Here is a 27,291-nt window from a genome sequence, read left to right as displayed (position 1 = left end):
ATTACATACAAATTGTCTGTCCAAAGTCCAAACAAACTTCGTAATGTAGCACTACATTAATCTGTTACACTTAACATCCTCTTTATATGGTGCCTGACAAATTTGAGTGTGGAGTTTCTCTGTAGAAAGAGTTTCCATAGAAAATCTGTATAAAAGAAAGATAAGATAGTACCCAATAATGGAGTTGTTTGAGGAGTTCCTTATTATCACAAGCTTGTTTCTTGAATTCTTTTATCGATAAATGATGCTACATTTTTCTTGAAATATCCAGCTAATCAACCATTCAAGCCTCTAATAGACTTGAAAAGAACTCTGTTGTTCAGTTCCTCACAATACAACAAAACATTTAATCTTTTCTTTCCGTTTTCCTTAAATGGGAACATAGTACAACACAAATTGGAAATGCAAATTCATTACATGGAACTCAATTTGCAGTTGCAGTGTCATCAGCTTTCTCCTTGACAGTTCCACATCCATCCATGTCTATCATTACCAATAACATAACCGGCCACCAGTTTCATCTTTGCATAGAAGAATCAAACGGACGTCACACAAGGACATTCACAGACTCACAAGTCATTTCTTGCCAAAGTAGAAGAGGCAAGTCAGGTCATTTGTGGGATGGTCGGTAATAACTGAAAGAAGCTGGCTTCTTACAATAAAATACTCGTGTACCACACCAGACAAATTCAGTGGCAATTGGCAAGACCATCTCATACTTTATATTGGAGAAGTGTATGAATTATCTTCGACTTGGGAATCTTCATTCAGAGGTTTGGAATCATGAAATGTCTGAATTTCAAAAATCAATCAAGTAATGCGCAAGTAGGTGCCACATGGAATCTACAAGTTCACTAGTATTGCTGTTGCAACTTCTGAAGCACTTTGGGGCCTACAATAGTAATATCACCTGTTTGTTTAAAGGGTTAAAACAATTGCAAAATGTGATGAAAGAAAATCCAAAGGTAAGCAGTAAAGATCTTTGCCTGATCCAAGGGTCAAAACAACAATTTGGCGATGAAGGTCCTTGGATATCTGAAACACCAACTTATCAACTACAGCATCCTGTAAAGCCACAAAAGAACAAGATGGACCATAAATAAAAGGTTGCACAAGCAAAGAAATCATCTAGTTTGTGACCTATCAATCAATATAACATAGCTGCTTTTTCTTGTAGAGTTGATCTTGTATTTATTCTCTGGAATGAAACTTCACTTTTGGAGTTACACAAATATGAAGACCTTTAATGAGACGACTATTTACTAAGTGAATGTTTTTAGCTGATGTCAGCTCTCAGGAGAGAGATCTAGCAACCAGAGACCTTCATAGGAGAGCAAATGCAACACCTAATTCTAAATAATCTCTACAACATTTTTCTTGTGATTTTTAATTCACCAAATTGATCAGAGTAGAGCACAGCAAGTAGTCTTTTACCATTCTGACATCATGAATGACAAGTGACCATCACATATAAAGTCCCTCATTTGTGAAGGTAAGATATAGGTCTTACCAGAGAAGAGATATATTCACAAGGTGGGCCATTAATAGAAGCAGCTAAATCACTTCCACTAACATCCCAAAAACCTTTGTCTCTGGCAGCATAAACCTGACACCATAACTCAAACTGTTAGTTGCCGTTAGCACCTGTAAATGACAAAGATTATGGACCAAGATGACTGTACCTCTGTAACCACAACATGATCTGCATCACTGAGTGCAGTGGCAAATTCATCTTTCAATGCTGCTAGACGACTGCAAAAGAAAAAAGCTACCATAAGCAGAAAGTAAAATGAGTCATATAAAATAATGACTACATTGGCAGATGGACCTCTAGCTCTAGCTCAAAGGCCTTCCCTCCTTGTAAAAAGCAAGTTATAGTGGGAGGTCATGGGTTCAGGACCAACCGAGTGCTTAAGTAATTTAACCATTTAGAGGGAAAAAAAAAAAAAAAAGTCTTTGTTCCCATTCTATGTGAGAATACCTGTAAGAATGAGGTTGGAATACCACCCATATAGCCTTGAATGGGAACCTTTGACGTGCTGCTTGAAGAACTGCACGGATTTCTGTTGGATGGTGTGCATAATCATCATATATATGGCATCCACAAATTGTACCAATCATCTCAAAACGTCTGGAAACACCATTGAAACTTTTCAAGTGTAGTCTTACATGACTGATTAGCTCATAATATTGCATTCTGTCACTAAAAAGTGCCATCATTGTGGCAATAACCTGACAATAACATAAAATAAGATAGCTTAACCCAAAAAAGAGAGAAAATTTAAGAGTATATTTGAGGAACTTAAGAGACCAATAACCCAAGAAACTAGAAAGTGAAGCATAGTACACATGCATCAACCTGTAATATTTCCAATCCTAATAATCAAACTAATTAAAAAAAATTAACAGTCAATCTGTACATAAAACTCCATCTGACTAACTTACAATACCAACTGACATCAGAAAAAAATAGATGTGATGCAGAAGTTTATAACTCTATATGAAATACAAAAAGAAACTGGAGCTTTTGAGCATAAAGAATTTTTTTTGTAAAACTAAGTAAACATTTTCACTCACTGCTAATGAATTGAGGACATTATGAACTCCCGGAATCTGTAGACTGATATCTACCTCTGGAAACTCCTGATGGAACTGCAGATAATCACGTACTAAATTAGATTAGATGAATGTATTATGTCTTAGAAATTTCATATTTAGAAAACTCATGTAAACAGTTAAAAGGCACGAATTTCAGAATTTGGATGGCATTCTGGCAGAGGGATTGAACACTCATTGCTAGAGTTGAAGCCGTTTTTCTCAAGACTGTTGTATGATTGGATGGCTGCTTTGAGTAGGCATTCTTTTTCCTCCTTGGAGGAATTTCTGGATTGATGTAATTTTTGTTAGCTCTATAGATTCTTTGGTTGACAACCTGTGTACAGGGAAGTCTGTTTTGCTAATGTGTTTTTTGATGCAATAAAATTTCTTATTTTACTGATAAAAACAATTCTGGGAGAGGGAATAAATCACAAGAGTATGCAAAAGATATAGCCTAAACATGCAAGTTGAAATACCAATATTTTTATGAGAACCATCTTAAAATTAAGAAATATTTATAATTCTAGATTAATTTATAATTTAGAGTAACCAGCTCATGCAAAAAACGAGTAAAGTTAGAACTGAATCCAAGAAACTGTTTCAAGAACTCACTTAGGCAGGACTGACACTGGATAATTACCCTTTTTGGTTTAAATCACTCTGTAATATTTGGTATTAAGAACAAGTACTTAATAATAAGGAATAGACCCCCACCTCTCCACATTAGTTCTGTAGTCCTTTCTATTTGAGTTATTATTTTCTCCTGATCTTTTTGCTGTTTTTTTTTTTTGTTTTTTTTCTCTGCTTGCAGTGTACCTTATTTCTCAAGGCCCAAATAAAAAGAAAAAGAAAAAAACAGGAGGGCCGGAAGGGGGGGGAGGGGGGATAATGGAATTAGATGTTCTAGATTATACATATCTTTCTTACTTCTTGCGAAAGCTTATATTTTCTGGGCACCATTCTATGCCCTCAAAGAAAAGTGAGGCAAATCTAGAAATTATTAATTGTGATTATACATGTCGATATCAAAGAATGTAATTTACCTGCCAAAATTTGTATCATAACTTTGGCAAATCCTGTTTCTCAAAAAAAAAAAAAAAAAAAACTTTGGCAAATCCTTTTCCAAAGACCAAAGAAGCTTCAATGTATATGTGCTTTAGCTTTCTATAAATACGTTGGGTCTACATTAGGGGCAACCAGAGATGTAGAAATAAAATTATAACCTACCAGTGTGTAATCACTGCCACCATGACAGTTGGGGTGAATTGAGGATGCATGCCAATCATTAAGACTTGAGATTCCATAAGTCGTTATTCTGTAATGCTCATCAAATAGCTCCAAGTTTGGAGCCGGCATCACACCACTGGAATACTCTGATCCAGTCGCTTGTCTCCTGTGATTTAGCAAAGAACGCGTATCTGGACTGTTGTGTACCTTCCAAGGAAATTCCAAAATTAGAATCTATAACAGATAAAATCATATAGGCAGCATTCATGAACTTCTTATATAGCATTGTTGTTGCAGCATATGAATATGAGGAAGCATTTTGAGGTGGAAAACTTGAGTTTATAGTCTCTGCCTTAAATAGGTTAATGGTAATGGGATTATGGGACTAACCATATTGTGTTGAGATGCTGGGCCTTAATCTTTGAAAAAGGTTCATATCACAATCCGACTCTCACCATCCATGTGAAGCAACATCATGTAAGTTTAGCTATTTATCATTCATACATTCTTGTTTCTTAGGCTTAATTGCTCAAGGAATTTAAAAATTCTAACTAGATGCTCATGCTGATAAATGAAAATGAACTTTGAATGAATTGGAGCTTTGTAAATAAAATTATTAGTATTTGTCAAAAAAATTTCTTTGTTTGACTTAGTGAATTTCCGACTTTGAATAGATAGCTAGTCCCATTCACCCAATGTCGTCTTGTCATATAGACGGAACAGATGAACATTATCAACTCAAAAATTCTGTACGCTTAAACCTCTGAGATTGGGTAATTAGATTCAAGAGGAACTTGAATAGTTATCGCATATAGTTAGCAAAAAGCATGAAAAATAAATCATGTAATATATATATATATATATATAAAAGATCATAGCACAAAGTTGGACCAGCCATGAATTCTGTAACTAGTTTTATTTATATATTTGGTAACAAATCTTGATTTGAGGTTTTTGGCTTTCTGCACTGAAAATTAGAGTTAACTGGACCAAATCCTTGGTTATCACACCCCTATACAAGTCTGATCACATACAAACAAGAATTAAGTACTTGCAACGAGAAATGAGAAATAAAACTATCAATGCCCCAGAAGTTCTAACTTAGTGCCACTGATTATATCCTTAACAAGACAAGTGGGCGATGGATACCTGTCCCCATATATTATGAGATGTCCACCCACCTTGATTAGATTGAGGAACCTCCTGAAAGTAGATTTAACTGCCTCCTAATGTTGAGAGCATAGATTTAATCAGTCTAAACTATGCCTATGAAAATACAGTCTTGTAATATTAGTTTCCATGCATAAAAAGCTTATCAATCAACACACCTTATCTTGAAAGATATCAACATGCTCCCAGTCCAGATTGGTTACAACAGCTATGTAAGGTGATAATCCCAAGAAACAGCCATCGTATTCATCAGCCTACCCTGAACAGAAAGTGCATGAGCATAAAGTTGCAATACTTTAGAAACAGACAGAAAAAGTTACAATTATCAGATCTGTACTGTCCATACAGAAATGTGGAGTGGGATCCAGTAATGATGATGAAATACCAATCCTTTAAAAAAAAAAAAAAAAAAAAAAAATTGCTTCACATTTTCACTGAGAGATTCCATTATTTAACAAATAAGAAATTTGAATTTTGCTATTTTCAGGCTGAAACAAAATTCTTCATCAATTCATACAAGTGGATACGGTACCTCCAGCACAAAATTTTGACCACCACCTGAAATAATATTTCCTTCTGGAAACTGCAAAAGGATAGCTTTGATTATTTCCAGCATCTAGTGATATCATGAAAAGTGTCTCAACTACAGAAAACAAGCCAATTGAGTAATGGAACCAATTGCAAAAATGCGAAGTTCAAAGAAAAGGAGAAAGCACTACAAGAACTCATTGGGAGCATATGGCCAAATAATAAAAGATACCCACGTGTGTAAAATTCAGCTCTACTGCAGAGCTGCTCAAAGTAAAGTAGATACCTGTGGGACATGTGCTCCAATTACAGCTGTGAGATCATCGCCCATTGCTTTCAAAACATAAGCCAGCATACTTGCTGTTGTACTCTTGCCTGCAAAAACGATAATATGTATACTTCTTTTCAAGGAATATGAAGATCAATAAGTTTGGTAACTTACTAATAAGGATAGAAGATAAAATATGCTAGCTTGATTTCTTGTTAATAACATCTCACTGTCAGAAGCATACTCAAGCAAAATAAAACATGCTAGGTGCTCAATTCAACTTATTTGCAGTATTGAAAGTTTGTTGTTGGAAATTTAAGCAAGCTAGTAGTAACACTTAATTGAGATTGAAAGATTCAATATAAATCTCTAATAAATTGATTGGTTAAACTTACATTCACAAACCCACTGGGTATGTGTGCAAACTAGCCACTTAAAAAAATAAAATGAAAATCTTAAATTATAATGATGGTTCCAATTTTTACATAATTGCAATCTTGGTCTCTGATTACAATGGAAACAAAATCAATATTTAAGCTAATCTTCATAACTTGGTTGATTCAGTACAAAAGAAAATCTATGGTTCTAGATCCACAAATAATCAACCAAGCAATGCTTCATATATTATGGTGTAATAGATTAGAGAACAATTACCCAAAGTCCTATATTAAATGTACAAAGAGCTACAAGTTACAACATCAATTTTAGAGTATAGAGAAGTCTGTATAAATTACAATTTGTATGAACTACTGAACTACAACCTATAATATTATTACCATGGCTACCACTAACAGCAGTAAGCTTGTAGCACTCCGTTAGCCTTCCCAGCCAATAATCCCGTTTGTGTCTGTAAATAGGGGGGTTAAGGGAAAATCAAGTAAACCAATGTATTATATTTCATAAATGAAACATTAAAAAATTCCATCATCTGCCTAGTGAAACAAACAGTAAGACTAGTTGAACTACAAAGTAAACCAATCTACGAATGGCTATCACAGGGAAGTACTTTTTGTTCTTTTGGATTGTAAGTTACACATGCACCTGGTGGGTCTTAAATCCATGACCTCACTGGTCCACCTAACACTTGCAAGGGGAGGAGTTGCTAGTTGAGCTAGAGCTCATTGGCAACATTGGAAACTACTTTTATAGATCTAATGAGGAAATTTCATAGAAACTTTTCCTTTCGAAAGCAGACCATAGGATTCCAAATGTGAATACATTGAAAAAGAGCCAAAGTACTTACACAACAAAAATAAAAAAGAATTGTAGCAAAAAAAATGCCAAATTTGACAGATTGATGTACTCACACAGGCACTCCAGCAGACTTTGCACGCAAAATCTCCACATTGTCTTGAGGAATAGCACTTGAAACAACAATCGCATTAGGTAATCTTGACCCATCACTCCCTTTCAAATTCAAAACCGAATGACCAATATGCAAATGTGCACCAGCCTCTTGTAGGCTGTCCATGTAGCAGCTCCATTTAACATCTGAGCCACTAACCTCAAAACCCTATAAACAATTCACACTATTAATATTCAAAACCTAAGAAAGATTCACTTGTAACACCTTGAAATTAACAAGAAGCAATACAATTAAACCCCATCAAACATGTTTCTACCAATGACAAGATTTTTGACAACGTAATGAATTAATTTGGTTTCTAAAAACAAATTCATTTGAGTTGTAAAGCAAACAGAACAAAAAAAAAAAAAAAACAAAATTCCATCTTTTTTATTTGGACATAAGATGGGATATAAAATTTTCAATCTTTAAGCTTTCATTATCCATTACCAAGGTCCAAGATGCAAAGAATATTACTCTACTACTTGTCAAAAACTAAATAAAACTTTACTCTACTAAACTGAAAACGATTCCATGCCTTTAGTTAAGTTGAAACAAAATCATAAGACAAATTTATATTTTTCTTCAATTTCCAAAATTTTCTAGTGATCCAAACAGAATGTAAACTGTAAAGTCCATTTGTTATCAACTTCAATATATAACTATTTGGCATTGTCAAATTGAGCTTCTGTCATCTTCTAGAAACAAACAAAACTGATTCTTTTCACTTCATTTCTCTTATCTTCTCTACTTTTCTTTGTTCTTTCATTTTAACTTTCCTTTTTCTTTTTCCACTTTCTCGGAAACCAAACATGGCATTAGACTTTAAAAAAAAAAAAAAAAAAAAAAAAAAAAAAACTAACACTTACTTGTTTGAGAGCAAGCATTGCCAGTGCAGACAATCCACAACCTCCAATACCTACAAAGTGAATCCAACCCTTTCGACCATTTTCCGATTGAAACGGTTCTTGATTTTGAGTTTCCTTGACCGTACATTTTATGCTAGTGGTTTTACTCAAGGCAGGGACAGATGGTGGAGTGTGATTGGTCGTGGACCAGAGAGGAGTACTGCTGCGACGTATTGGAAAGTAGGGCTTCGGCTTCTCGAGAAAATCTGATGGACAACGAAGGGAGTTGGACTGAGATAGTACCGGAAAATCCATGATTTTCCCGGGAAAGTGACGGTGTTGAGAACAGGGAGATCATATTTATTATTGGGCCTAAAGAGAGAGTGGTGGTTGTAATAGGCCCAATGAATTGGGCCGACTTCAGACTATGGTCCATTTCAGCCTCTCAGCCTAATTTGCCATGCCCAGTAATGCAGATCGATGCTCTATAAATTATAACCCCAATGTCGAAAGTGTGAAGGTCTGGAAAGATTGCGGCATCAATGTTAGCTTTGTACCGTGGGTGGGATGGTGGAATCCAACGAGGATCCGCTTATTCCTTGAAAAGAGGACGAGCAAGGTGAGCTAGCTGGAAGTGATCGAGGATGGAGCCAGCTTTGTGGATAATCTCATGGCAGGTCTGTCTGGTGGAGACAAGCCTTGCCTTGTTACGGTTCTACCACATGCACCACGCCATTGTGATAATGAGCTCAATCAAATCGTTACCCATGCACTGCACAAAGATTAGATACCAGAGAAGATCAACAAACTCCTTGAAGCTTACACCCGTAGCATCAAAAGATATTCCTATGGCCACCCAAACTTCACGTGCTTTGGTTGCATTGTCAGTCCACTTGTTTCCTCAGCCAGTCCGCATGCTTCACAGGTTGCATTGTCAATCACTCCACGACGGCAAAGGTTTACCTTCGTAGGGAGGATGTTACAGCTTGCTTTCCATGCAAAAGTTTTTAACATGTTAGGGATACCAAGGCTCCAAATTGTTTGCCAAAACTGTCCCGTCATATCATTGGTCGAGGCCCCCTCCGTGGTTGTGTTTGGTGATAATGCGATGGCCATCTTGTAGGTGTTATTCACCGTGAAAATTCCTTTAGGTGTATAGGCCTAAACCATGCGGTCATGAGTGTGTCGATGGCTCCATGGGATGCTTAGAATGGCCTGAGCTTTAGTAGGTAGGAAAATATGCTTCATTAAAGCATCCTTCCACATATCTGTTGCTTCATCAATAAGCTCAGAAACAATGGAGTCAATGTGGAGCGTATTTGGCAGGGTGATAGTGCGAAAAGTAGATGGTTGTGAGATCCATCTGTCTCTCCACACTCGAATAGTAGTGCCATTGCCCACCTACCAATAGTGGCCAGCATTGACTATGTGCTGGGCTGCCATGATGCTTTGCCATGCATAGGAAGGTTGTCGGCCAAGCTCTGCATGGAGAAAATCACAGTTAGGAAAATAACGAGCTTTAAGAACACGGTATACCAGTGAGTATGTGTTTGTCTGCAAATGCCATCCTTGCTTTAACAGGAGTGTTAGGTTCTAAAGACTTAAGATTTTATGTATTTAGAACTGTAATGTGTATTGTTGGCAAACCATGATCAAAACAAGATGTTTAGTCGTGTTTAGACTTGTTCAAAGTTGGTTCATTTATGTAAAGTTGGAATAAGTTGATGCAGAATGTATTTATGCTTCTTGGCCTGGTTCGATCGATTGAAACTTAGGTTCGATCAATCGAAAATCGAGTCAGAGGCGTTTTTCTACAGAATTTCAACTCAGCCCTAGTTTGTTTTAAAACGTTTAAGGTTTTCTAATTTGCCCTAGGTATAAAAGGAAAACCCTAACCACGTTTTAGTGTTGCTCATATTGCTGTTTGTGTAAATCTCTTGTGAGATCTATGAGGAGTTTTCCTTTACACAAGCTTAGGATTATCAAGAAAGAGATTTCTTCAAGAGCTTGATGATCATTCAGTTGTTGCCATAAGAACTTAAAGAAACACAAGCGGGTGTGCTTGTACTTGCTAGAGAATCCAAGAAAGAAAGAGTCTGTGGTTTCGGAACTTGCACGTGGTCGTGTCAGTAAGTTTTTACTGGTGGGTAGCAATAGGATGTTAGTAGTCTAAGTCCTGTTGAACAACTTCGATTCTTTCATAGTGGATTCAGGTTTACCTTGAGGATAGTTAGGTTAAATCCTCCCCAGGTTTTTACCGGTTTGGTTTCCTAGGTGATCATATCATTGTCTCTTTTATCTTTCTGCTGTTTTGCATGATATGATTATTTAATTGTGATAACCTAGATTTGGAATTTAGACTAAGTAACAACTTGGCTAATTACCTAGGTTAATCCAATTGTGTTTTTAAGGGGTTTAAAAACTATCAAGTGGTATCAGAGCAAGTTGCTCTCTTATTGTTGATCTTTTGATCAATGAGCTGATCCTTGACCCCTGTTGTCATGGAACATGGACATTCTCTTGTTATTCCTCCTCACTTTGATGGGAATAACTATACTTATTGGAAAGTAAGGATGAAAGCATTCCTGAAATCAATTGATGAGAGAGTCTGGAACTCCGTCGAATACGGATGGGAGAAGCCCACTACTCCTGTTAGTGAGTGGCAAACTTCTCAAAAAGAAGCAGCTGCGTTCAATAGCAAGGTTATGAATGCTATCTTTAACGCTGTTTCTATGGAGGAATTTAAGAGAATCTCTAATGTTGAGGTTACTCATACTACTTGGAATATCCTCCAGACTGTGCATAAAGGCACAAAAGCTGTCAAAATCAATAAATTGCAGCAGTTAACTTCTAAATTTGAAAGCATTAGGATGTCTGATGATGAATCTTTTGATGAATTCTATGCTAAACTTAATGATATTGTTAATTCTGCTTATAACTTGGGTGAAATCTATGATCAACCTAAAATTGTTAGAAAGATTCTTAGATCTTTGACTGAAAATTTTAGATCCAAGGTAACTGCCATCACTGAGAGTAAGGATGTGGACTCCATCCTTGTTGATGAACTTGTAGAATCTCTTCAATCCTATGAGTTGGACCTACCTAAGACTAGCAAATCCAAATCAATGGCTCTTAAGTCAGTTGATGATATTGATGTTGGTGGATTTGATGATGAGTTCTCTGCTACAGAGATTGCTTACCTTGCTAAGAACTTTAGGAATTTCCTTAGAAACAACAACAGAAGGGTAAGAGATAAGAACACTGCTGAACCTAGAAATTTTAGGAAGAATGATCCCACTAAGGTTAACAACACTAATAAACCTAGAGAAAAAGTAGGTCAATCTTCTAATAATTTTATGGGTCCCCAGTGTTTTGGATGTTAAGGGTATGGTCACATGAAATCTAAATGTCCTACCTACTTGAAGTCTAAGGGTAAGGCTATGGCTGTAACCCTTAGTGATGGTGAAGTTTCTGATGATGAGTCTGGTTGTGACGAGGACGGAAACTTCATTGTTTTCACTGCTACTGCTATAGTCAATGAAAGCATATCTGCCGAAGAGAACCCTTCTGATGGGGAACTTTCTGAGGACGCGGATCTTCAAGAAGCCTACAATAAACTTTGCAAAGTTGCTGCAAAAGATGCTATGAATGTTGAATTAGGCTTGAAGAAAATTGCATCTCTTGAGCTTAATAAGAAGAATTTGCTTGTTAAACTGTTTGATGCTAATGAACTTTTGAACAATGTGAAAACTGCGAATATGCTATTACTTGATAAAGTTAAATCTTTGGAACTTGATTTATCTTTTGCTAGATCTGCTAGTTCGAAACTTGATTAAATGCTGAGTATTCAAAAGTCTCCTTCTAACAAATCTGGATTAGGTTTTGTTGAAAGCATCTCTGTGTCTGCTCTCCATTCCACAAACTTTGTCCCTTCATCTTCTTCTGAACCTTCTGTGAGTGAGATTGTGAGTGAAACTGTCAAACCCCCTGTGAGTGAGGTTGTCAAACCCATAGAAGTTTCACCATCTAGGAAGATTAGGGTTGATCTGAAAGAGTCTAAACCTAAGCAGCCTACCCTTTCTAAGGACAAGTTACATGATAAGCCTGCATGGGTTTATCATTTTTGTGGAAAGTCTGGACACATTCGTCGAAACTGTTACAAGCTGCAAGCTGCTAAAAAAGCAAACAAACCAAAAGTACTTGTGCCTTAAGCATAAGATCCTATGGTACTCATTGGTGAATTGGTAAAGGCTCTAAACTTTTATTCCAATCCAGGAGTTGGTAATCATTCCTATGTGAATAAGAACTTCAATGCTCGTGGTGCATCTAAAAATTTTTGGATGCAAAAGGCTCAATCTAATTGAGTCCTTCTGACATGGTTCTTGTGCTTTATTGCTATTCTTTGTGACCATTATTCTTTGGTTTTTTTGTTTTCTCTGTTTCTAGAATTTGCATTACATAACATTCATGCATTTCATTCTAGGTTGTTTTTGTTTATTTTTTTCAAAATAAAATAAAATAAAAAAGGAAAAAGGAACCAAATTATGTTTTTGCACTATTTCCTTAGTTTTTGAAAACAAGGTTGGTCAATTTATTTTCACATAACATGTCTTTTGTACCTTATTTAGCTTTGATGGCCTTACTTATTGCACTTTACTAGTTGAAGATTTGTAGTGCATGTTGTGTGGAAAAGATGTTTATGGTTTTGATCACTTTGTCTCGATTTTGAAGTCACTTGTCTTTGACTGTCGGACTTGAACCTTTAGAGAAAGGCATAAATAACCATCTCACCATTGTTCACTAGCCAATCATGAACACCTTAGTGCATATCGTAAGATTTTGTGCTCTAGAAAGTGTAGCATATGCACAAAAAGAACATAAGGTGTAGCCTCGGTTTAATGCAAAAATTGGTGTGTACATTATTGGACTTAATGTTAAAATCAATCAAATAAAATTGGTGTGTACATTATCCCGGCTATTTTAATAAGTTTCTGAATAATTAAAATTTGTGTGTACAATATGAGGCAAAATCAAGAAACTTACATGACTGCAAGCTTATAATCTAGGAGATGTGTGAGTTATATGATATAACTTTTTAGGTGATAATCTCTTTCAAATTCTATGTGATGAATTTTTGTAGACTTTGTGTTTAATTGCTATATTCATATCACCTCACATGTATCTTAAGCTTTTGCTAGTTACACACACTACACAAGTTACTCTTTGCTAAACATTGTACATGTTATTGTATGTGTCTTTGGTCTGACCAACCAAGTTTGCAAATACTTTGAGTTTTATACAAAACTGATTTGATGATTGAAAATTTATGGAGAATGTAAGAAATTTTAACTTTGGGAAAATTGAGCTTAACTCCTTGTTTTTGAAAATCATATCATCACATACTCATGCATTTTGTTCTTCAATTTCAATGCTTTGAGATGTTCCTAAATTTTTTTTAAAAACTGTGTTTTTTCTCAAATTTTTGTGAGCCTCTGCCACTTTCGATTGATCCAATCTGTTTTTCGATCAATCGAAATTGTTTTAAAATTGTTTAAGGAATGTAAAGTTGGAATAAGTTGATGCAGAATGTATTTATGCTTCTCGGCCTAGTTCGATTGATCGAAGCTTAGGCTCGATCAATCGAAAATCGGGTCAGAGGCATTTTTCTGCAGAATTCCAACTCAGCCCTAGTTTGTTTTAAAACATTTAGGGTTTTCTAATTTGCCCTAGGTATAAAAGGCAAACCCTAGCAATGTTTTAATGTTGCTCATATTGCTGTTTGTGTAAATCTCTTGTGAGATCTATGAGGAGCTTTCCTTTACACAAGCTTAGAATTTTCAAGAAGGAGATTTCTTCAAGAGCTTGATGATCATTCAGTTGCTACCATAAGAACTTAAAGAAACACAAGCGGGTGTGCTTGTACTTGCTGGAGAATCCAAGAAAGAAGGAGTCCGTGGTTTTGGAGCTTGCACGTGGTCGTGTCAGTAAGTTTCTACTAGTGGGTAGCAATAGGATGTTAGTGGTCTAAGTCCTGTTGAACAATTTCGATTCTTTCATAGTGGATTCAGGTTTACCTTGAGGATAGCTAGGTTAAATCCTCCCTAGGTTTTTACCGGTTTGGTTTCCTAGGTGATCATATCATTATCTCTTTTATCTTTCTGCTGCTTTGCATGATATGCTTGTTTGATTGTGATAACCTAGATTTGGAATTTAGACTAAGTAACAACTTGGCTAATTACCTAAGTTAATACAATTGTGTTTTTAAGGGGTCTAAAAACTATCAAGGAGTGCCAAGTTGAAAGCTTTAAGGTCTCGAAAGCCAAGTCCCCCATCCTTTTTGGGTGCACACATTTTATCCCAACTCAACCACACCATCCTATTTCTGCCGTTGGATTGTCCCCACCAAAAGGTACGAACCATGCTAGTTAGCTCGTCACATAAGGTATCTGGTAGCTTGAAGACACTCATTGTATAAGTAGGGATGGCTTAAGCCACTGCTTTGATGAGGACTTCCTTTCTTGCTTGTGAGAGCATCTTTTCTTTTCACCCAGAGAGTTTATTGTCTAGCCTCTCTTTTAGTGTGCGAAAGGTGTTTTTCTTAGATCTACCAACTAGGGAAGGTAATCCCAAGTAGGTTTCATGCTGCCTGATGACCTCCGCTCCAAAAAGGTGTTGTATGTACTCCTTAATTTCTTGTGGAATGTTATGGTTGAAAAATAATGAGGTTTTCTCTCTATTGAGTTGTTGGCCAAATGTCTTTTCATAGGTCTCCAAAATTTGTTCCAAGTGGCTACAATCATCATTGGTGGCTTGACAAAAAATGATACCATCATTTGCAAAGAAAAGTTGTGATATTGGAGGGCCTTGTGGATAGGCAGCTACTCCATGCAATCCTTCATTTCTTGTGGCTTAATGGAGAAGAGCTGATAGTCCTTCTGCACATAACAAGAAAAGAAAAGAAGATATGGGATCCCCTTGCACAAGCCCCTTGTAGGGGTGATGTGGCCTCGAGGTGTACCATTAATTTGGACAGAATATGTAACTGAGGTAACACAAAGCATTATAATGTTCACCCATTTATCAAAGAAACCCATTTTCAATATAATATCTTTTAGACACCCCCATTCCACTCTATCAAAATCCTTACTCATGTCGAGTTTCAAAACCATCTCCCCTTGCCGTCAATTTCATTTGTTGTTTAAGTAGTGCATGGTCTCAAAATCAACTAAAACATTATCAGTAATAAGGCGAGAAGACATGAAAGCACTTTGATTTTCACTGACAATATCTGGAAGTAAACACTTCAATCTATTTGCTAGGACTTTAGAGGCAAGTTTAGAGATGACATTACTCAAGCTAATTGGTCTATATTGGGTTATCTTTGTAGGGTTCTTCACTTTTGGTATGAGCATAGTATGGGTTTCATTAAAATTGGGGGGGGGGGGGGGATAATTCCCAAGTTTAAAAAATCAAGTACAGCATTGGTGACACACTCACCTAATAAGGACCAAAAGCGTTGATAGAAGAGTGGGGGCATGCCATCTGGGCCTGGTGATTTTTTTGGGTGCATTTGCTTTAGTGCTTTGTGGACTTCCTCAGCTTGAAAAGTTTGGCAGAGATACTCATTCATGGGGCCAGTGACAACGGGTTCTATTGCCTCAATTACTGCTGCTGTATCCATTTGGCCATTGGTTTGAAAAATACCAGTGAAGTAATTCAAGATAACCCTTTCCATGATTTGGTTATCTTCCTGCCAAACCCCATTCTCACCAATGATTCCTCGGATTGAGTTTCTCTCCTTACGGTTAGAAGCTTTTTGGTGAAAAAAGGATGTGTTCCGGTCACCATTAGTTATCCATAGGTGCCTGGATCTCTGGTGACACATCATGTTTTCTGCATCAAGCCAATAGTTGAGGGATTTGCAGACCTCGTGAATTTTCGCATAATTCTACAGGGGGTGCGGTTCCAAGGGTTGCAGTGTGACCTCTAGTTGTTCAATCTACCTCTTCATATGTCCAAATTCTGTTTTGTTCCATGTAGATAGGCGTGTTTTGCAGTTGGCCAGACAGTTGGAGATTTGGGCACCCTCTGGCCTATATAAGCCCTCCATCCATGCTTCTTCAACAACCTCAACACAACGTAGGTCTTTAAGCCACATTGCTTCAAAATGAAAAGGTGGGTGGTAGTGTTTTTGGCGTGGTTTCAAAGTTGGTAGACAGACCGCAAGCATGGAGTGGTCAGATGTGGACATCAATAAATGGTGCACCACGGTTTCAGGGAAATTTCTCTTCCATGCAGTAGTAGCGAGGGCTCGGTCTAGGCGAATGTGGATATGACCTTCTGTAGGGTGGTTCTGTGACCATGTGAAAGGAGAGCTTATGTGACCTAAATCCAAGAAGCCACAACGTGAGATGGCGATACAGAAATGTTCTATTTGTCTAGTTGGACGTAGGCGTTCACCCGCCTTTTCCCTACAGCTAATAATCTCGTTGAAGTTACCCAGACATAGCTACGACATTGTATTGGAGCAGCCAAGTGATTCAAGCAAAGTCCATGTCTCCTCATGTTTCCAAACCCCCGACAGTTTCAACTTAAGATATTCATTACTCCGGTAGTGCTACCAAACAACCACTGCCAATCCCAAATTGTCTACCATGAGCTTACCCAAGGTTTTGGCTTCATCATTGAAGAGATTATGTTTCTTATCATTAAGTGTGTCTGCATAGGGGTGTTCTGCATGGTTTTTACGTTTTGGGCCCAAAAGTTGTCCACTAGATTCATATGTGTCCATTATATGTTTAGGTGGGCCTAGTTTGCACCAGGTGCCAGGTAGTGGGCCAATGTTCACTATTGGGGTGAAGCGTGTGGGGCTGGTGGTTGTTTTCTGCATTTCTAGAAAGTTGGGCGGTATCTCTGTGAAGTGGGGGTCAGGTATGGGGTAGGGAGTGTTAGTATGGGTGGTAGTTAGTATGTTTGTGTTTTCCTCTGATGGGATGGCTGACTTTGTGGAGTTCAAAAAGGGAAGTATTGAAGTTTCCGTAACTGTACTTGGTGCCAGCTGTGTGAGTAGGTTTGGAAGGCTTGAGTTAGGAAAGGAATTCAAGGCTTTGTCAATCTTCATGATATGCGCATTAAACAGATTCAGGTCGAATAGGATCTCCGTGTTTATTGGCATTGTATCGAGAATTGTTGCATGTATCACGATAGAGGCAGGTTGTATGGTGGTGGTTGGTTCTGATTGTGGGTGTGTGTTTTTTGCCACCAGCAACGATGGTCGCATGGAGGGGGACGATGTGGGTCGGTGAGGTCGTGGTGGTACTAAGGGTTTGGTCATTTTGGTATGGACAACTTGCGGTGGTTGTACATTAGTCATGGTGGCCTACAACCATGGGCTGTACTGTTGTTCATCCTTGTTTACAGTTTTGTTGCTGTCGGGCCAGAGTTTGTAGTCTCCCTCGTTGTGATTCAAAAAGCCACACCAATAGCAAAAAAATAGGCATGCGCTCATATTGAAGTGAAATATAAAGGGGTTCCGAGTCTCCCAGATCGACGTAGCGCCCTCGGTAGAGAGGTTGGGTGATATTAATGTTGACACGAAGTCGAAGGTAGCATCCACAACAATCTCCAGACGGTGAGGCATCAACCTGTTCAACTTCGCCAAGAGTATTTCCTATAGCTACGGCGTTGTTTTTGTTCATACGACTAAGAGGGAGGTCATGAATTTGGATCCAAAATGAAACGGTGTCAAAATTTGCATCATCCACCGATTCTATCGTACCGGGTTTGTATAGGCCTATCAAGTATTTGTCAAAAGACCAAGGCCCCTGAGAGAGGATTTTTTGCATGTCGGTCTTGTCGGCGAATAGTAGTAGTACTTCTTTTGATGTAAGGTCTCTAATTTCAAAATCTTTTACAAAGTGCCACATGCTTTTTAGCGTTCGCGAGAATGCTTCCATGCTAACTTGATGCTTGGTAAAGAGTTTCACTACAAGTACTTTGCTATTATCCTCCACGTCTTGTGCTAAGGGAATTGTTTGACATTCCTTCGTGTGGAGGGAGAAGCGGGCACACTGTCCAACGAGGTCCTCCATGGTTATGACGGTAGTGGGAAGGGAGAGAAAGGAGAGGGAAGGAGTATGATATGGAGGGGATGAAAAAGAAACCAAAGTTTCCATTAGGCGTGGGGAAAGAGGAGGCCTATAGAAGGTAGTAGGGTTTCATCGCCGTGGCTCCCGACAGAGAGCAAACAAGAGAGAAAAAATTAACTAATCGGTTTCTTAATCTAATGATAAAGAATAATCATCATCGAGCATATAATAAACTTTTAAGATGCCATCCGTGAGTGTAAATTTTGTGAGTTTTTATAATCTATTTAGTATTTAGCTTTGTTTGAATTAGGTTTTATATATTATTATTATTTTTACTTAACTTATTTTATCTATGTATACGTTTTTTATACCTATAATTTGACTTAATTTACTTTTGAATAAAATAAACTAAAATAAATTCATCAAAAAATAAACTAAAATAAAAGAACTTATCTAAACATATCAATAAATATTTTATGTATCTGAAATCTACATCCATCACTTTTATAATATAATGAAATGAAAATTCTTTTTGGCATGTCGTGTTGAGTTAGAGATATTTTAATAAATATTTTATGTATCTAAAATCTACATCATCCCTTTTATCGTGTCTTGATCTTAAACCCCAACACGACATGTTGAAGCTGGTTAACACAACATGACCCGTATGACATACTTAAGAAGCATGTCATGTTGAGTTGACACAAATGCAACACCACCAGTTTCAACATGCTTAATAATAATAATAGGTTGTATTAGGTTAACACAAATACAATCCATTTAACCTGCTTCAAACACAACCCATTTTAACCTATTTGACTAATTAATATTGTTTTTTATTTAATAACCAACCATTGTAAACAAAATTATAACTCATAATATTTAAAACAAAATAAAGATTTAAATGTTATACAAGTTAAACAAGTCAGGTTAAAATTGGTCATTTTGTATTCACACGAATAAGTAAACATGTCTAATCTTATCAATCATGGGTTAACTAGGTCAACCCACAACTGACACGTTTTTCATTGTGTTGATTTCGGGTTGATTTAATTTGACCCAAACTCATATAGCAAAAGCCTAACCCTTGTGTCGTGTTTGCAAGTTGAGATTCACACATGAGAAGAAGTAAGATGCATGTATTGAGTGGTCTAATTGGTTAGATACCGAGCCAACAAGTTTCAAGACTTGAGTTTGAATCTCAACAACTAGCTGTATGTTAGTGCTTCTTATATTCCATCTTCATCTCAAACAGTCTAAAGATAATAAGTGTCGCTCCCCTTCTACCCATTTTTTTTTCTACCAAAATAAAAGAAAGTATCGAGTGATTCGAGTCCACCTTCTCCAAACGCAGACCCACCATAAAAGTCATCGGTTGAGTCATGACTCATGACTAATAAGATGGGTAGATGACTCGGAGATAACACAATCCTTTCATTTTTCTTGTTGGTCAAAATGCTTATCTTTTCTCCCTATTTCCAAAGCATAAAGTGGGAGACCAAAGATACAACAACCCGGGCCCAAATTCCACTCAAATGGATGGTCGTCGATCTAAACGTTCTTGGGCGGTGGGGAAAATCCGCTGTCTAAACTCTAACGATGCCCATATTCAAACTTTAAGAATAAATAAATACTACAATTATTAAAAGAAGTGCCAATATTATAAAGCCACGTACATTGTAAGATAGTGATTAACAAACACAATTTTTGTTCACATCAAATGACACGTTGTTATCAATTTAATAAAGAAAAATATTATTGATTTTCACGTTAATCTATCACCGACACTATTTGTGGTCTTTTATTATCAACTTACCTATAACTTTAACAATTATGAAAAAATTGTCAACAAAATTATACGTCTAAACTTAGTGCGAATTAACACAATTACGTTTGGACATAACACCGAGCCTAGTTGCTTGAAACACTTGCTAGGTAGGACTTTTTCCTACGCAACTTTAAACCTACTCTATTGGCAAATAGTATATCGCGTCAAACTTGAACTCTTTATCATAGAAAAAAAATGTTAATATCATATAAATTTATATAATTTTTGCTATAACTCGTCATATAAACACAATTCATCATGCATCTACCACTTATAACTCGTTATATGACGAGTTGTAATAAAAGTTGCGTAAATTTACGTGATTCTTGCTCTTATTATAGTCATGAAAATGCATATATTACAAACACAAAAATCTTTTGTCCTCAACAATAGATCTTCTTCGGAATAATTGATTTCTTACTGTTCATAGAACTTGGAACATGGTCAACTATATATGATATTGGATGGTCCACCTTGCCATCTTAATGCAAATTTTTCGGTTGTAGTCAATATCAATATGAAGATAAGTTTACTATAAAATGCGCATTTTGATGTCGGAAGCAATATATAATTATAAAATAATAGTATTGGATGAATTAATCAAAACTTTCCGACCAAGAAGATCTGGTCCTTTTGAGTTTTGACCTTTTTAATTAAATTAATAGACATAATCACATAACTACGTGGGAGGTTTTCTTAAATTTCGACAGGTATTGAATTGCTATTTGGAAAGCCCACTAAAAGTGAAGTGCATGAGCCACTAAAAGGTTTCGATTTGACAACAAAGTTGGAGGACCCCAAATGGGAATGCTAGAGCTATATGTAATCCACGCACACGTAGCCATATCTTGAACAAAAGTGGCCGGTAGGTTAATTACAAGGTGTCCCACAAAAACTTGATTGGGGTTGCACATGGTCCATAGAGCTTGCACATTAACAAATTAGATTAGATAACCTTTATGATCAATGGCTCTATCATTGTATAAAATTCTCCTAGTTTATGAATTCTGATTTACATTTTCTAATACGGGCATGTGGTCCAATGATGTAGCACTCTCTTTTTACCTTATAAACCTAGAAGTAGAAAGTAGGCGAACTTTGATTTGGCTTAGCTTTTGAATATGGGTTTAAGTTGGGGAAGTCAAGTACGAATCTTGCATCAACACCAACACATAGAGTGAAAAAGACTAATGGTGCGTCTCAAAATTGCACTTGAGTCAACAAGCTTGCAAAAGAGAATGTACAGGAAATATCCAACTAAGTATAACGATATATGATTCTGAATCACAAAAGTCGGTAAATTTGGAGCGATGTGATGAATGCGAAAAATGACTTAGATGTTTGTGCTTCTAAAAACACACATATATATATTCTTGTACATGCTAAATTTATTGCCCTAGAGTTTTGTGAAGGAGTTAATGAGAAGTTGATTTTTGTGAGATAAGTGATGCCTCTTAAGGCTGGAGCTTTTAGACCTTAATACCAATTTAGAAGTACTGTCAAAACTCTCATTTTTTCAAGAAAAATACCACTTTTATTGGTGGGTATTTGATTAAGCTATAGCCTTGAGAATTGGAGTTTGTGGGCATATTCTTGTACATGCTAAATTTATTGGCCCTAAAGTTTTGTGAAGGAGTTAATGAGAAGTTGATTTTTGTGAGATACGTGATACCTCTTGAGCCTGGAGCTTTTAGGCCTTAATGCCAATTTAGAGGTACTGTCAAAACTCTCATTTTTCTAAGAAAAATACCACTTTCATTGGTGGGTATTTGACTAAGCTATAGCCTTGAGAATGTCCTAAAGTTTTGTGAAGGAGTTAATGAGAAGTTGATTTTTGTGAGATACGTGATGTCTCTTGATGTTGAAGCTTTTAGGCCTTAATGCCAATTTAGAGGTACTGTCAAAACTCTCATTTTTTCAAGAAAAATACTATCATTGATGGGTATTTGACTAAGCTATAGACTTGAGAATTGAAGTTTGTGCGTAGTTGGGTTAATCTGGTTTTCTGATGTTTTAAGGCAACTTGGTTGGCTTCACTCTATCTGGTTTTTTCTTTTAAGGGAAATGCGACCCCAAGCCTTGTTAAAATTTATGAGATTGTGAAATTCATAATTAAATGGTGATGGGGTAATTGCCATATGGAGAACATGAAGGAACCTTGATTGTTAGGGTTGTAATTTACATTGAGTCCTTTTTTTTTTTTTTTGGTAAGTAACACCTGAAACAGTAATTTTATACCAATATTATCCAAATTGTCTTTTTTTTTTTTTTTTGCTAAATAATATTATCCAATGGTCAATTGATAGAAACAACACTTTTTCATATATTACCAAATGTTTAATTGTAATTTTAAAAAGACAAATTTTTCAAAAATACTAATTCAACCGAACATTAGTGATGCAAAGTTAGGATGGGTCAACAAAGAGCTTGACAATTCTCAGAAAAAGAAAAAAAAAAAGAACTTGACAGTACAGTGGGTTTCATTTCACGATGGAAGAACTTTTTTTTTTTTTTTTTTGGGAAAAATACCTACTTAAACAGTGGTCGAGCCAGGAATTTATCTTTGGAGGGCCATCTATAAAATTTTTTGTGTGTGTATGAAATCTAAAATAGTAATGTACAATACTTCATAACTCAATATGTGCTATAAACAACAATTATATACATGTTAATTTTTTTTGAAATGCTAAATATATGTTAATATAGTAGTATATACTTTATATTTTAATCAAACTAATCAAGTACATTTGTAAATTATAATGTCATACGGTATATAATATATTGATTATTATAATAACAAATAATGTATTATAAGGATTATAAAAAAGAAAGCAGATGAAAAGTAAAGAAATCAAAAGAAAGCAAATGAAAAGTAAAGTAACATGTACATGAGCACTATACATGGGTAAGGGGCCTACGGAAGTTTCAAATTTGTCTTTCACTATTTCTTGTCTAGTTTAGTCACACTGAACTTTTACTTTTATGTTGTAAACACAAAACTGTAGTAGCATTAATATTACGTTTTCATTTACCAATTACTACTCATCACTTCTGCCATTTGTAATATTTTTTGTAAAATAGTTTGTATCTCTAGCATTATTTTTCTATTTAAATGAGAGTTATGTTTATTTTTAGACTTTCTTAAATATATATGTATATTATTGGGTATAGGGGCCAAAATGATAAGGCTCTTTTAAAAATTTTCAAATTATTTAGGATAATTCAAAAAAAAATATTCATTCATTTTTTTCAAAAATTTGGGGGGGCCAAGGCCCCCTTCAGTCCTTGTGATGGTTCGCCACTGTACTTAAATAAAAAAAAAAAATAGGTGGGTGATTATAAGTAGTACCAAACAACTTTAAAAAGCTTGGTTGTATTCAGAGAATTGATAATACAAATTTATTTATGCGTTATCATGATGATAAAGAACAATTATAGTAAAAAAAAAAATAGTAATTTTAAAACATATCTCATAACTAAAATGTTTAGTATATGTTCAAGCCTAAGAAGCCTTTTGGTTGCTCTCTTCCTTTTTCCCCCTTTTTTTTTTTTTTTTTTTTTTTTTTTTTTTGGTGTGGAGGGAATGGAGAATTCAAACTGGTCAACCTTACAAAGTATGCTTTAGTTATAAAAGTTTTTTTTTTTAAAATCAGAATTAACTGATTTTAATCTTCCAATTAAATCATGCACCACAAAATTTAGTCTAAGTACTGACTAAATAACAAAATTTAAAAAATAAATAAAATAAAATACTGATTGAGCTGTGACAATTTTAAGAAATATCATCTATTAGTTTGGGATTTTGTACAAGAACCAAGTACAGTCTTCTCCAGCGAGCAATCAAATTCAGTGGGATTCTAGAATCCCATTACAGTATATCTCTTTCATTCTGATCATTGATCCCACTAAATATGAAACACTCACATAAACACACAAGTAAAAATTTTGTAAAAGCCTCCTTAATCTACTGTTTCATTCTCTTGCCTATTTTCATATCATTGTAATAAGACAGTAACTAAGAGCCTCAAAATCTTTGATATTTATCACTGCACTGTTCGCCCAATCTGATAATTGTGCTAGGAAACGAGCTCCCCTTGACTAATTTGTCAAGGACCACTATTTGATTTGATTCTCCTGTTAATCTCCTTTTCCAACTCTTCCAGACCTCCCACTTCTTCCAGTTCCTGCACCACAATGCACAAAATCAGCCCCCTGCCTCCATGTTAAACTTTTTATTTTTAATTTTTTTAGCATAATGTCTAGGACTCTTAGAGCTCGTTCGGAGCCGTTTATTTAGTTGAAACTGAAATTTTTTTACTGAAAGTACTATAAATAAAACTAAAAATAGTTGAAATAGTACAATGAGACTCTTAAATAGTACCACAAAATACAATGAGACCTATAAATAGTAGTAGAAATAAGTTGAATAGTAATGCTCTAAGCTCTCACATAGAGAGTGGGCTTCATTACGTGGGACCCACCATAAGGCTCACCCTTTTGTGAGAGCTTGAAACACTACTCCTCAAGTACGTGAATTGCCTCTATTCCACATACATCGAGTAAGAAATTTCTTGAAAATGATCTCAAATTATTGGTTAAGAGACATAAAACTCAAAACCAACATCTTAGATTGCATCACTAATAAACTTACAAAGAAAACCAATCATTTTAATTTTAAAAAGCATACCTTAGGTCCCAAAAACAACCCATATGGCACACCATCGAACAGGTCCATGTGGTGGAGCTACAGAAAAAGATCACCAAAAAAAAAAAAAAAATCTTGACCGTTAGATTCTATTAGAGAAAAAACCATTGCAAAAATTAAAATTTTTGGTACAAAGACAATAAAAGATAATTGGTTTGTACGAGTGGTGAGTATTTTACCTGGTGAGCTGCAGCAACCTTTCTAAAGTAGGGTACGTTGGCAATGGGTCCCACTGGGAATCTTTTGTGAACCAGACCATCGTGGACAAACATATAAGCCATGCCAAACACTGTAATTCCAAGACCCTGCTCAAAGTCCAAAAATGTCAATATGAGAAATTCACAGGGTCATTTTCGGTCACACGTGAAGAATAATTTTGCGATCCCCAGTTAATTAAGTACGATTAAACCGTTAACCACGGAATATTAAACAAGATTCAGAAAGATATGAGAGAGAGAGAGAGAGACTTACAGCACCAAAACAAAGACCAGGAACAAGGCCTTTGTGGAAGAAGCCATAGGAGAGGAGAGCAATAGCTGGGCCAGCGTTGATAATGGCGAAAACATCGTTGAGCTCGAATGGTCCTTCTCTTGGTCGATGATGGGACTGCAAATACCAACAAAAAAAAACTTAGTATTCTTGCTTTATATTTCTTCGATTAAATTCAAACATATAAGACATTGAATTTAATTGTTTTGCAACAATTAATGTTTTTTTTTTTGGGTATTATATTAGTCGGTACGATTATATGATTGAATTTAAATTAAAACGATAAAGGAACTGTACGATGTTTTGGCATACTTCCACGTCGTGTCATTTTATATATGTGGACTGTGTTTTTTCAACTGTGTTATTTGAAAACTGTTTCCAGAAAAATGTTTTCAAGCCTCAGATAGAGAAATTGAAAGCAAACCTCGTGCATATGCCACAAGGAAGCGTGCCAGAGAGCTTTGTGAGCCCATCTTGCCCAAAATTCCATTCCCACCTGAAAATCAAAATTACCCAATTCGATTCAGGTACAAAATCACCTAAAGATTACAACTTTTTGAATTTCCAATCACTTGAAATTTTCCAAAGAAAAGATTAGAGAACTTACAGCAGCACCAACAGATAGAGCAAATGTACCTAACATTTCAGACATAGGCACTTCTCCACCCTATACCAAAAACAAAACCCAATTTTCACTACTAAATATAATATACACAAAGACATAATATTTGAGAGACAGAGGCAGAGAAAGTACCTCCATTTGCCAATAAAATCTATAATAAACAGCCATGACAGCCATGGAAGTAATACCAAAGGTAGACATAACAGCAGCCACTAGATAAGTGAACCTCTCGGATCTCTTCCTAGCCAACTTCTCTGCCACACGTGGAGATGGGATCTGAAATTTAGTCAGGCCATCAGAGTCTTCATCTTTAGGATTCACCAAATGGGTCCTTTGTTTTTGGTCCTCCAAGATCACATAGACAGTTAAGCAAGCTTTTCTTCTGGTTTTTTTGATTGTGCTGTGGCGGAGAACTGAGGGAGCAAAGAGGGTTGTGGGTTTTAGGAGGTGAGAGTGTTGGAAGAGACGGAAGGGCTTGGAGGTTACGGAGGCGGAGAGTCCAGCCGCCATGGGAGCAATTGGGGTGAGCTTGAGACTTTGCAAAAAGCTGTGTGAGAGAGAGAAAGAGAGAGTGTGAGTGTGTGTGAGAGAGAGAGAGGGAGAGAGATTGTGTGGAATGTTGTAGACAGTGTATGGGGTTCTGGGTTTGGCGTTTCGAGTGAAGGGGTTAAATACTCCAAATGCACAGAGACCACATCTTCTCTGAATGTGAACTCGTCATAGGAATATTTTAACCACTTGTGGAAACTATGTGGAAAATGATGCAAATACCAATTGCCACCATTCTTTTTCTTTATTTCCTTTAATGCCATTCTTAATTAGCACCATTTCAATTATTATTTCAATCTCTCTATATTTTTAATAAATTATTTAATGATTAAAAAAAGAGAAGTTCTATGTCTACAATATTTTCGGAACAAATCATAGGCAACGAGTTGTTACTAATTTTAATTTAAACTCACCACTTAAATTATTTTTTTATTCACTAATAACAGGCTAATAGCCAATAATAACCTATCACTTAAGATTTGTTCTGTGAATGCTGTAAATATAACACTTCTTTTAAATAATTGGGAGAAGATTTCTTGATAGGTCTTCTAATAAAAAAGAATAGATTATGCGGCTAAGCTACATGACTTTTGATTATTTCGGTCTTTAACCTATATTTAATTGTTCGCTTTCACCTAAATTATTGATTATTGTGTAAAATATAATTATATTTAAGAAATATAATAATTTAAGACAATAATATAAATGAAAATAAGTTGAATCAAACAAGGTAGTTTTTAAAGTTTTGAAGAATATTCAAATTTTATTTATTTATTTTTGCTCTCATTTGAATATAATGGTTGAAAGGTAAATTGCATCTCCTTTGAATTCTTCAGAGTTGTATTAATTAACTATATGTTGAATTATTTGTTTGGTAAGACAAATTTAAACAATTCACAATTCTTTAAAGAAGAAAATGGCAGAATGGTAACATTGAATCGTTTTCAAAATTATAATTAAATTAACATAATTGATAGTTCATCCCTATCCAAAAAAAGCTCATCGACAAGATTAAACTCCAACTCA

General features: G+C 35.8%; 3 protein-coding genes across 5 annotated transcripts; all 3 read right to left on the bottom strand.

Annotated features, from left to right (window-relative positions):
• Positions 1-150: 150 nt before the first annotated feature.
• LOC126699464 (uncharacterized) lies at positions 151-8,734 on the bottom strand. 3 transcript variants are annotated; one of them, XM_050397299.1, is made up of 14 exons: positions 8,006-8,734; positions 7,099-7,304; positions 6,568-6,638; positions 5,810-5,898; positions 5,528-5,578; positions 5,154-5,249; positions 4,975-5,051; positions 3,826-4,021; positions 2,578-2,652; positions 1,982-2,232; positions 1,683-1,752; positions 1,511-1,606; positions 987-1,065; positions 151-892 (listed from the first exon to the last, which is right to left on the bottom strand). In XM_050397299.1, exons 1-14 carry the CDS (start codon positions 8,297-8,299, stop codon positions 855-857), a joined length of 1,689 nt encoding a protein of 562 aa, XP_050253256.1. In that variant the 5' UTR covers positions 8,300-8,734; the 3' UTR covers positions 151-854. The 3 variants fall into 3 exon arrangements, with proteins under 3 accessions (XP_050253256.1, XP_050253257.1, XP_050253255.1); XM_050397300.1 differs by having other exon boundaries at positions 151-910; positions 3,826-4,032; positions 5,007-5,051; positions 8,006-8,733; XM_050397298.1 differs by having other exon boundaries at positions 151-910; positions 8,006-8,646.
• Positions 8,735-17,388: 8,654 nt separating this feature from the next.
• On the bottom strand, positions 17,389-18,075 carry LOC126700740 (uncharacterized protein At4g02000-like). Its single transcript, XM_050398932.1, has one exon. It carries the CDS (start codon positions 18,073-18,075, stop codon positions 17,389-17,391), a length of 687 nt encoding a protein of 228 aa, XP_050254889.1.
• Positions 18,076-23,656: 5,581 nt separating this feature from the next.
• On the bottom strand, positions 23,657-26,415 carry LOC126699360 (beta-carotene hydroxylase 2, chloroplastic-like). The gene is made up of 7 exons (XM_050397113.1): positions 25,849-26,415; positions 25,702-25,761; positions 25,519-25,590; positions 25,077-25,211; positions 24,785-24,910; positions 24,588-24,644; positions 23,657-24,084 (listed from the first exon to the last, which is right to left on the bottom strand). Exons 1-7 carry the CDS (start codon positions 26,224-26,226, stop codon positions 24,007-24,009), a joined length of 906 nt encoding a protein of 301 aa, XP_050253070.1. The 5' UTR covers positions 26,227-26,415; the 3' UTR covers positions 23,657-24,006.
• Positions 26,416-27,291: the final 876 nt, after the last annotated feature.

This window comes from Quercus robur, chromosome 9 (assembly GCF_932294415.1).
Source record: "Quercus robur chromosome 9, dhQueRobu3.1, whole genome shotgun sequence".
NCBI lineage: Eukaryota > Viridiplantae > Streptophyta > Magnoliopsida > Fagales > Fagaceae > Quercus > Quercus robur.
Note: the sequence above shows the minus strand (reverse complement) of the source record. Positions and strands in the feature narration are given on the sequence as shown.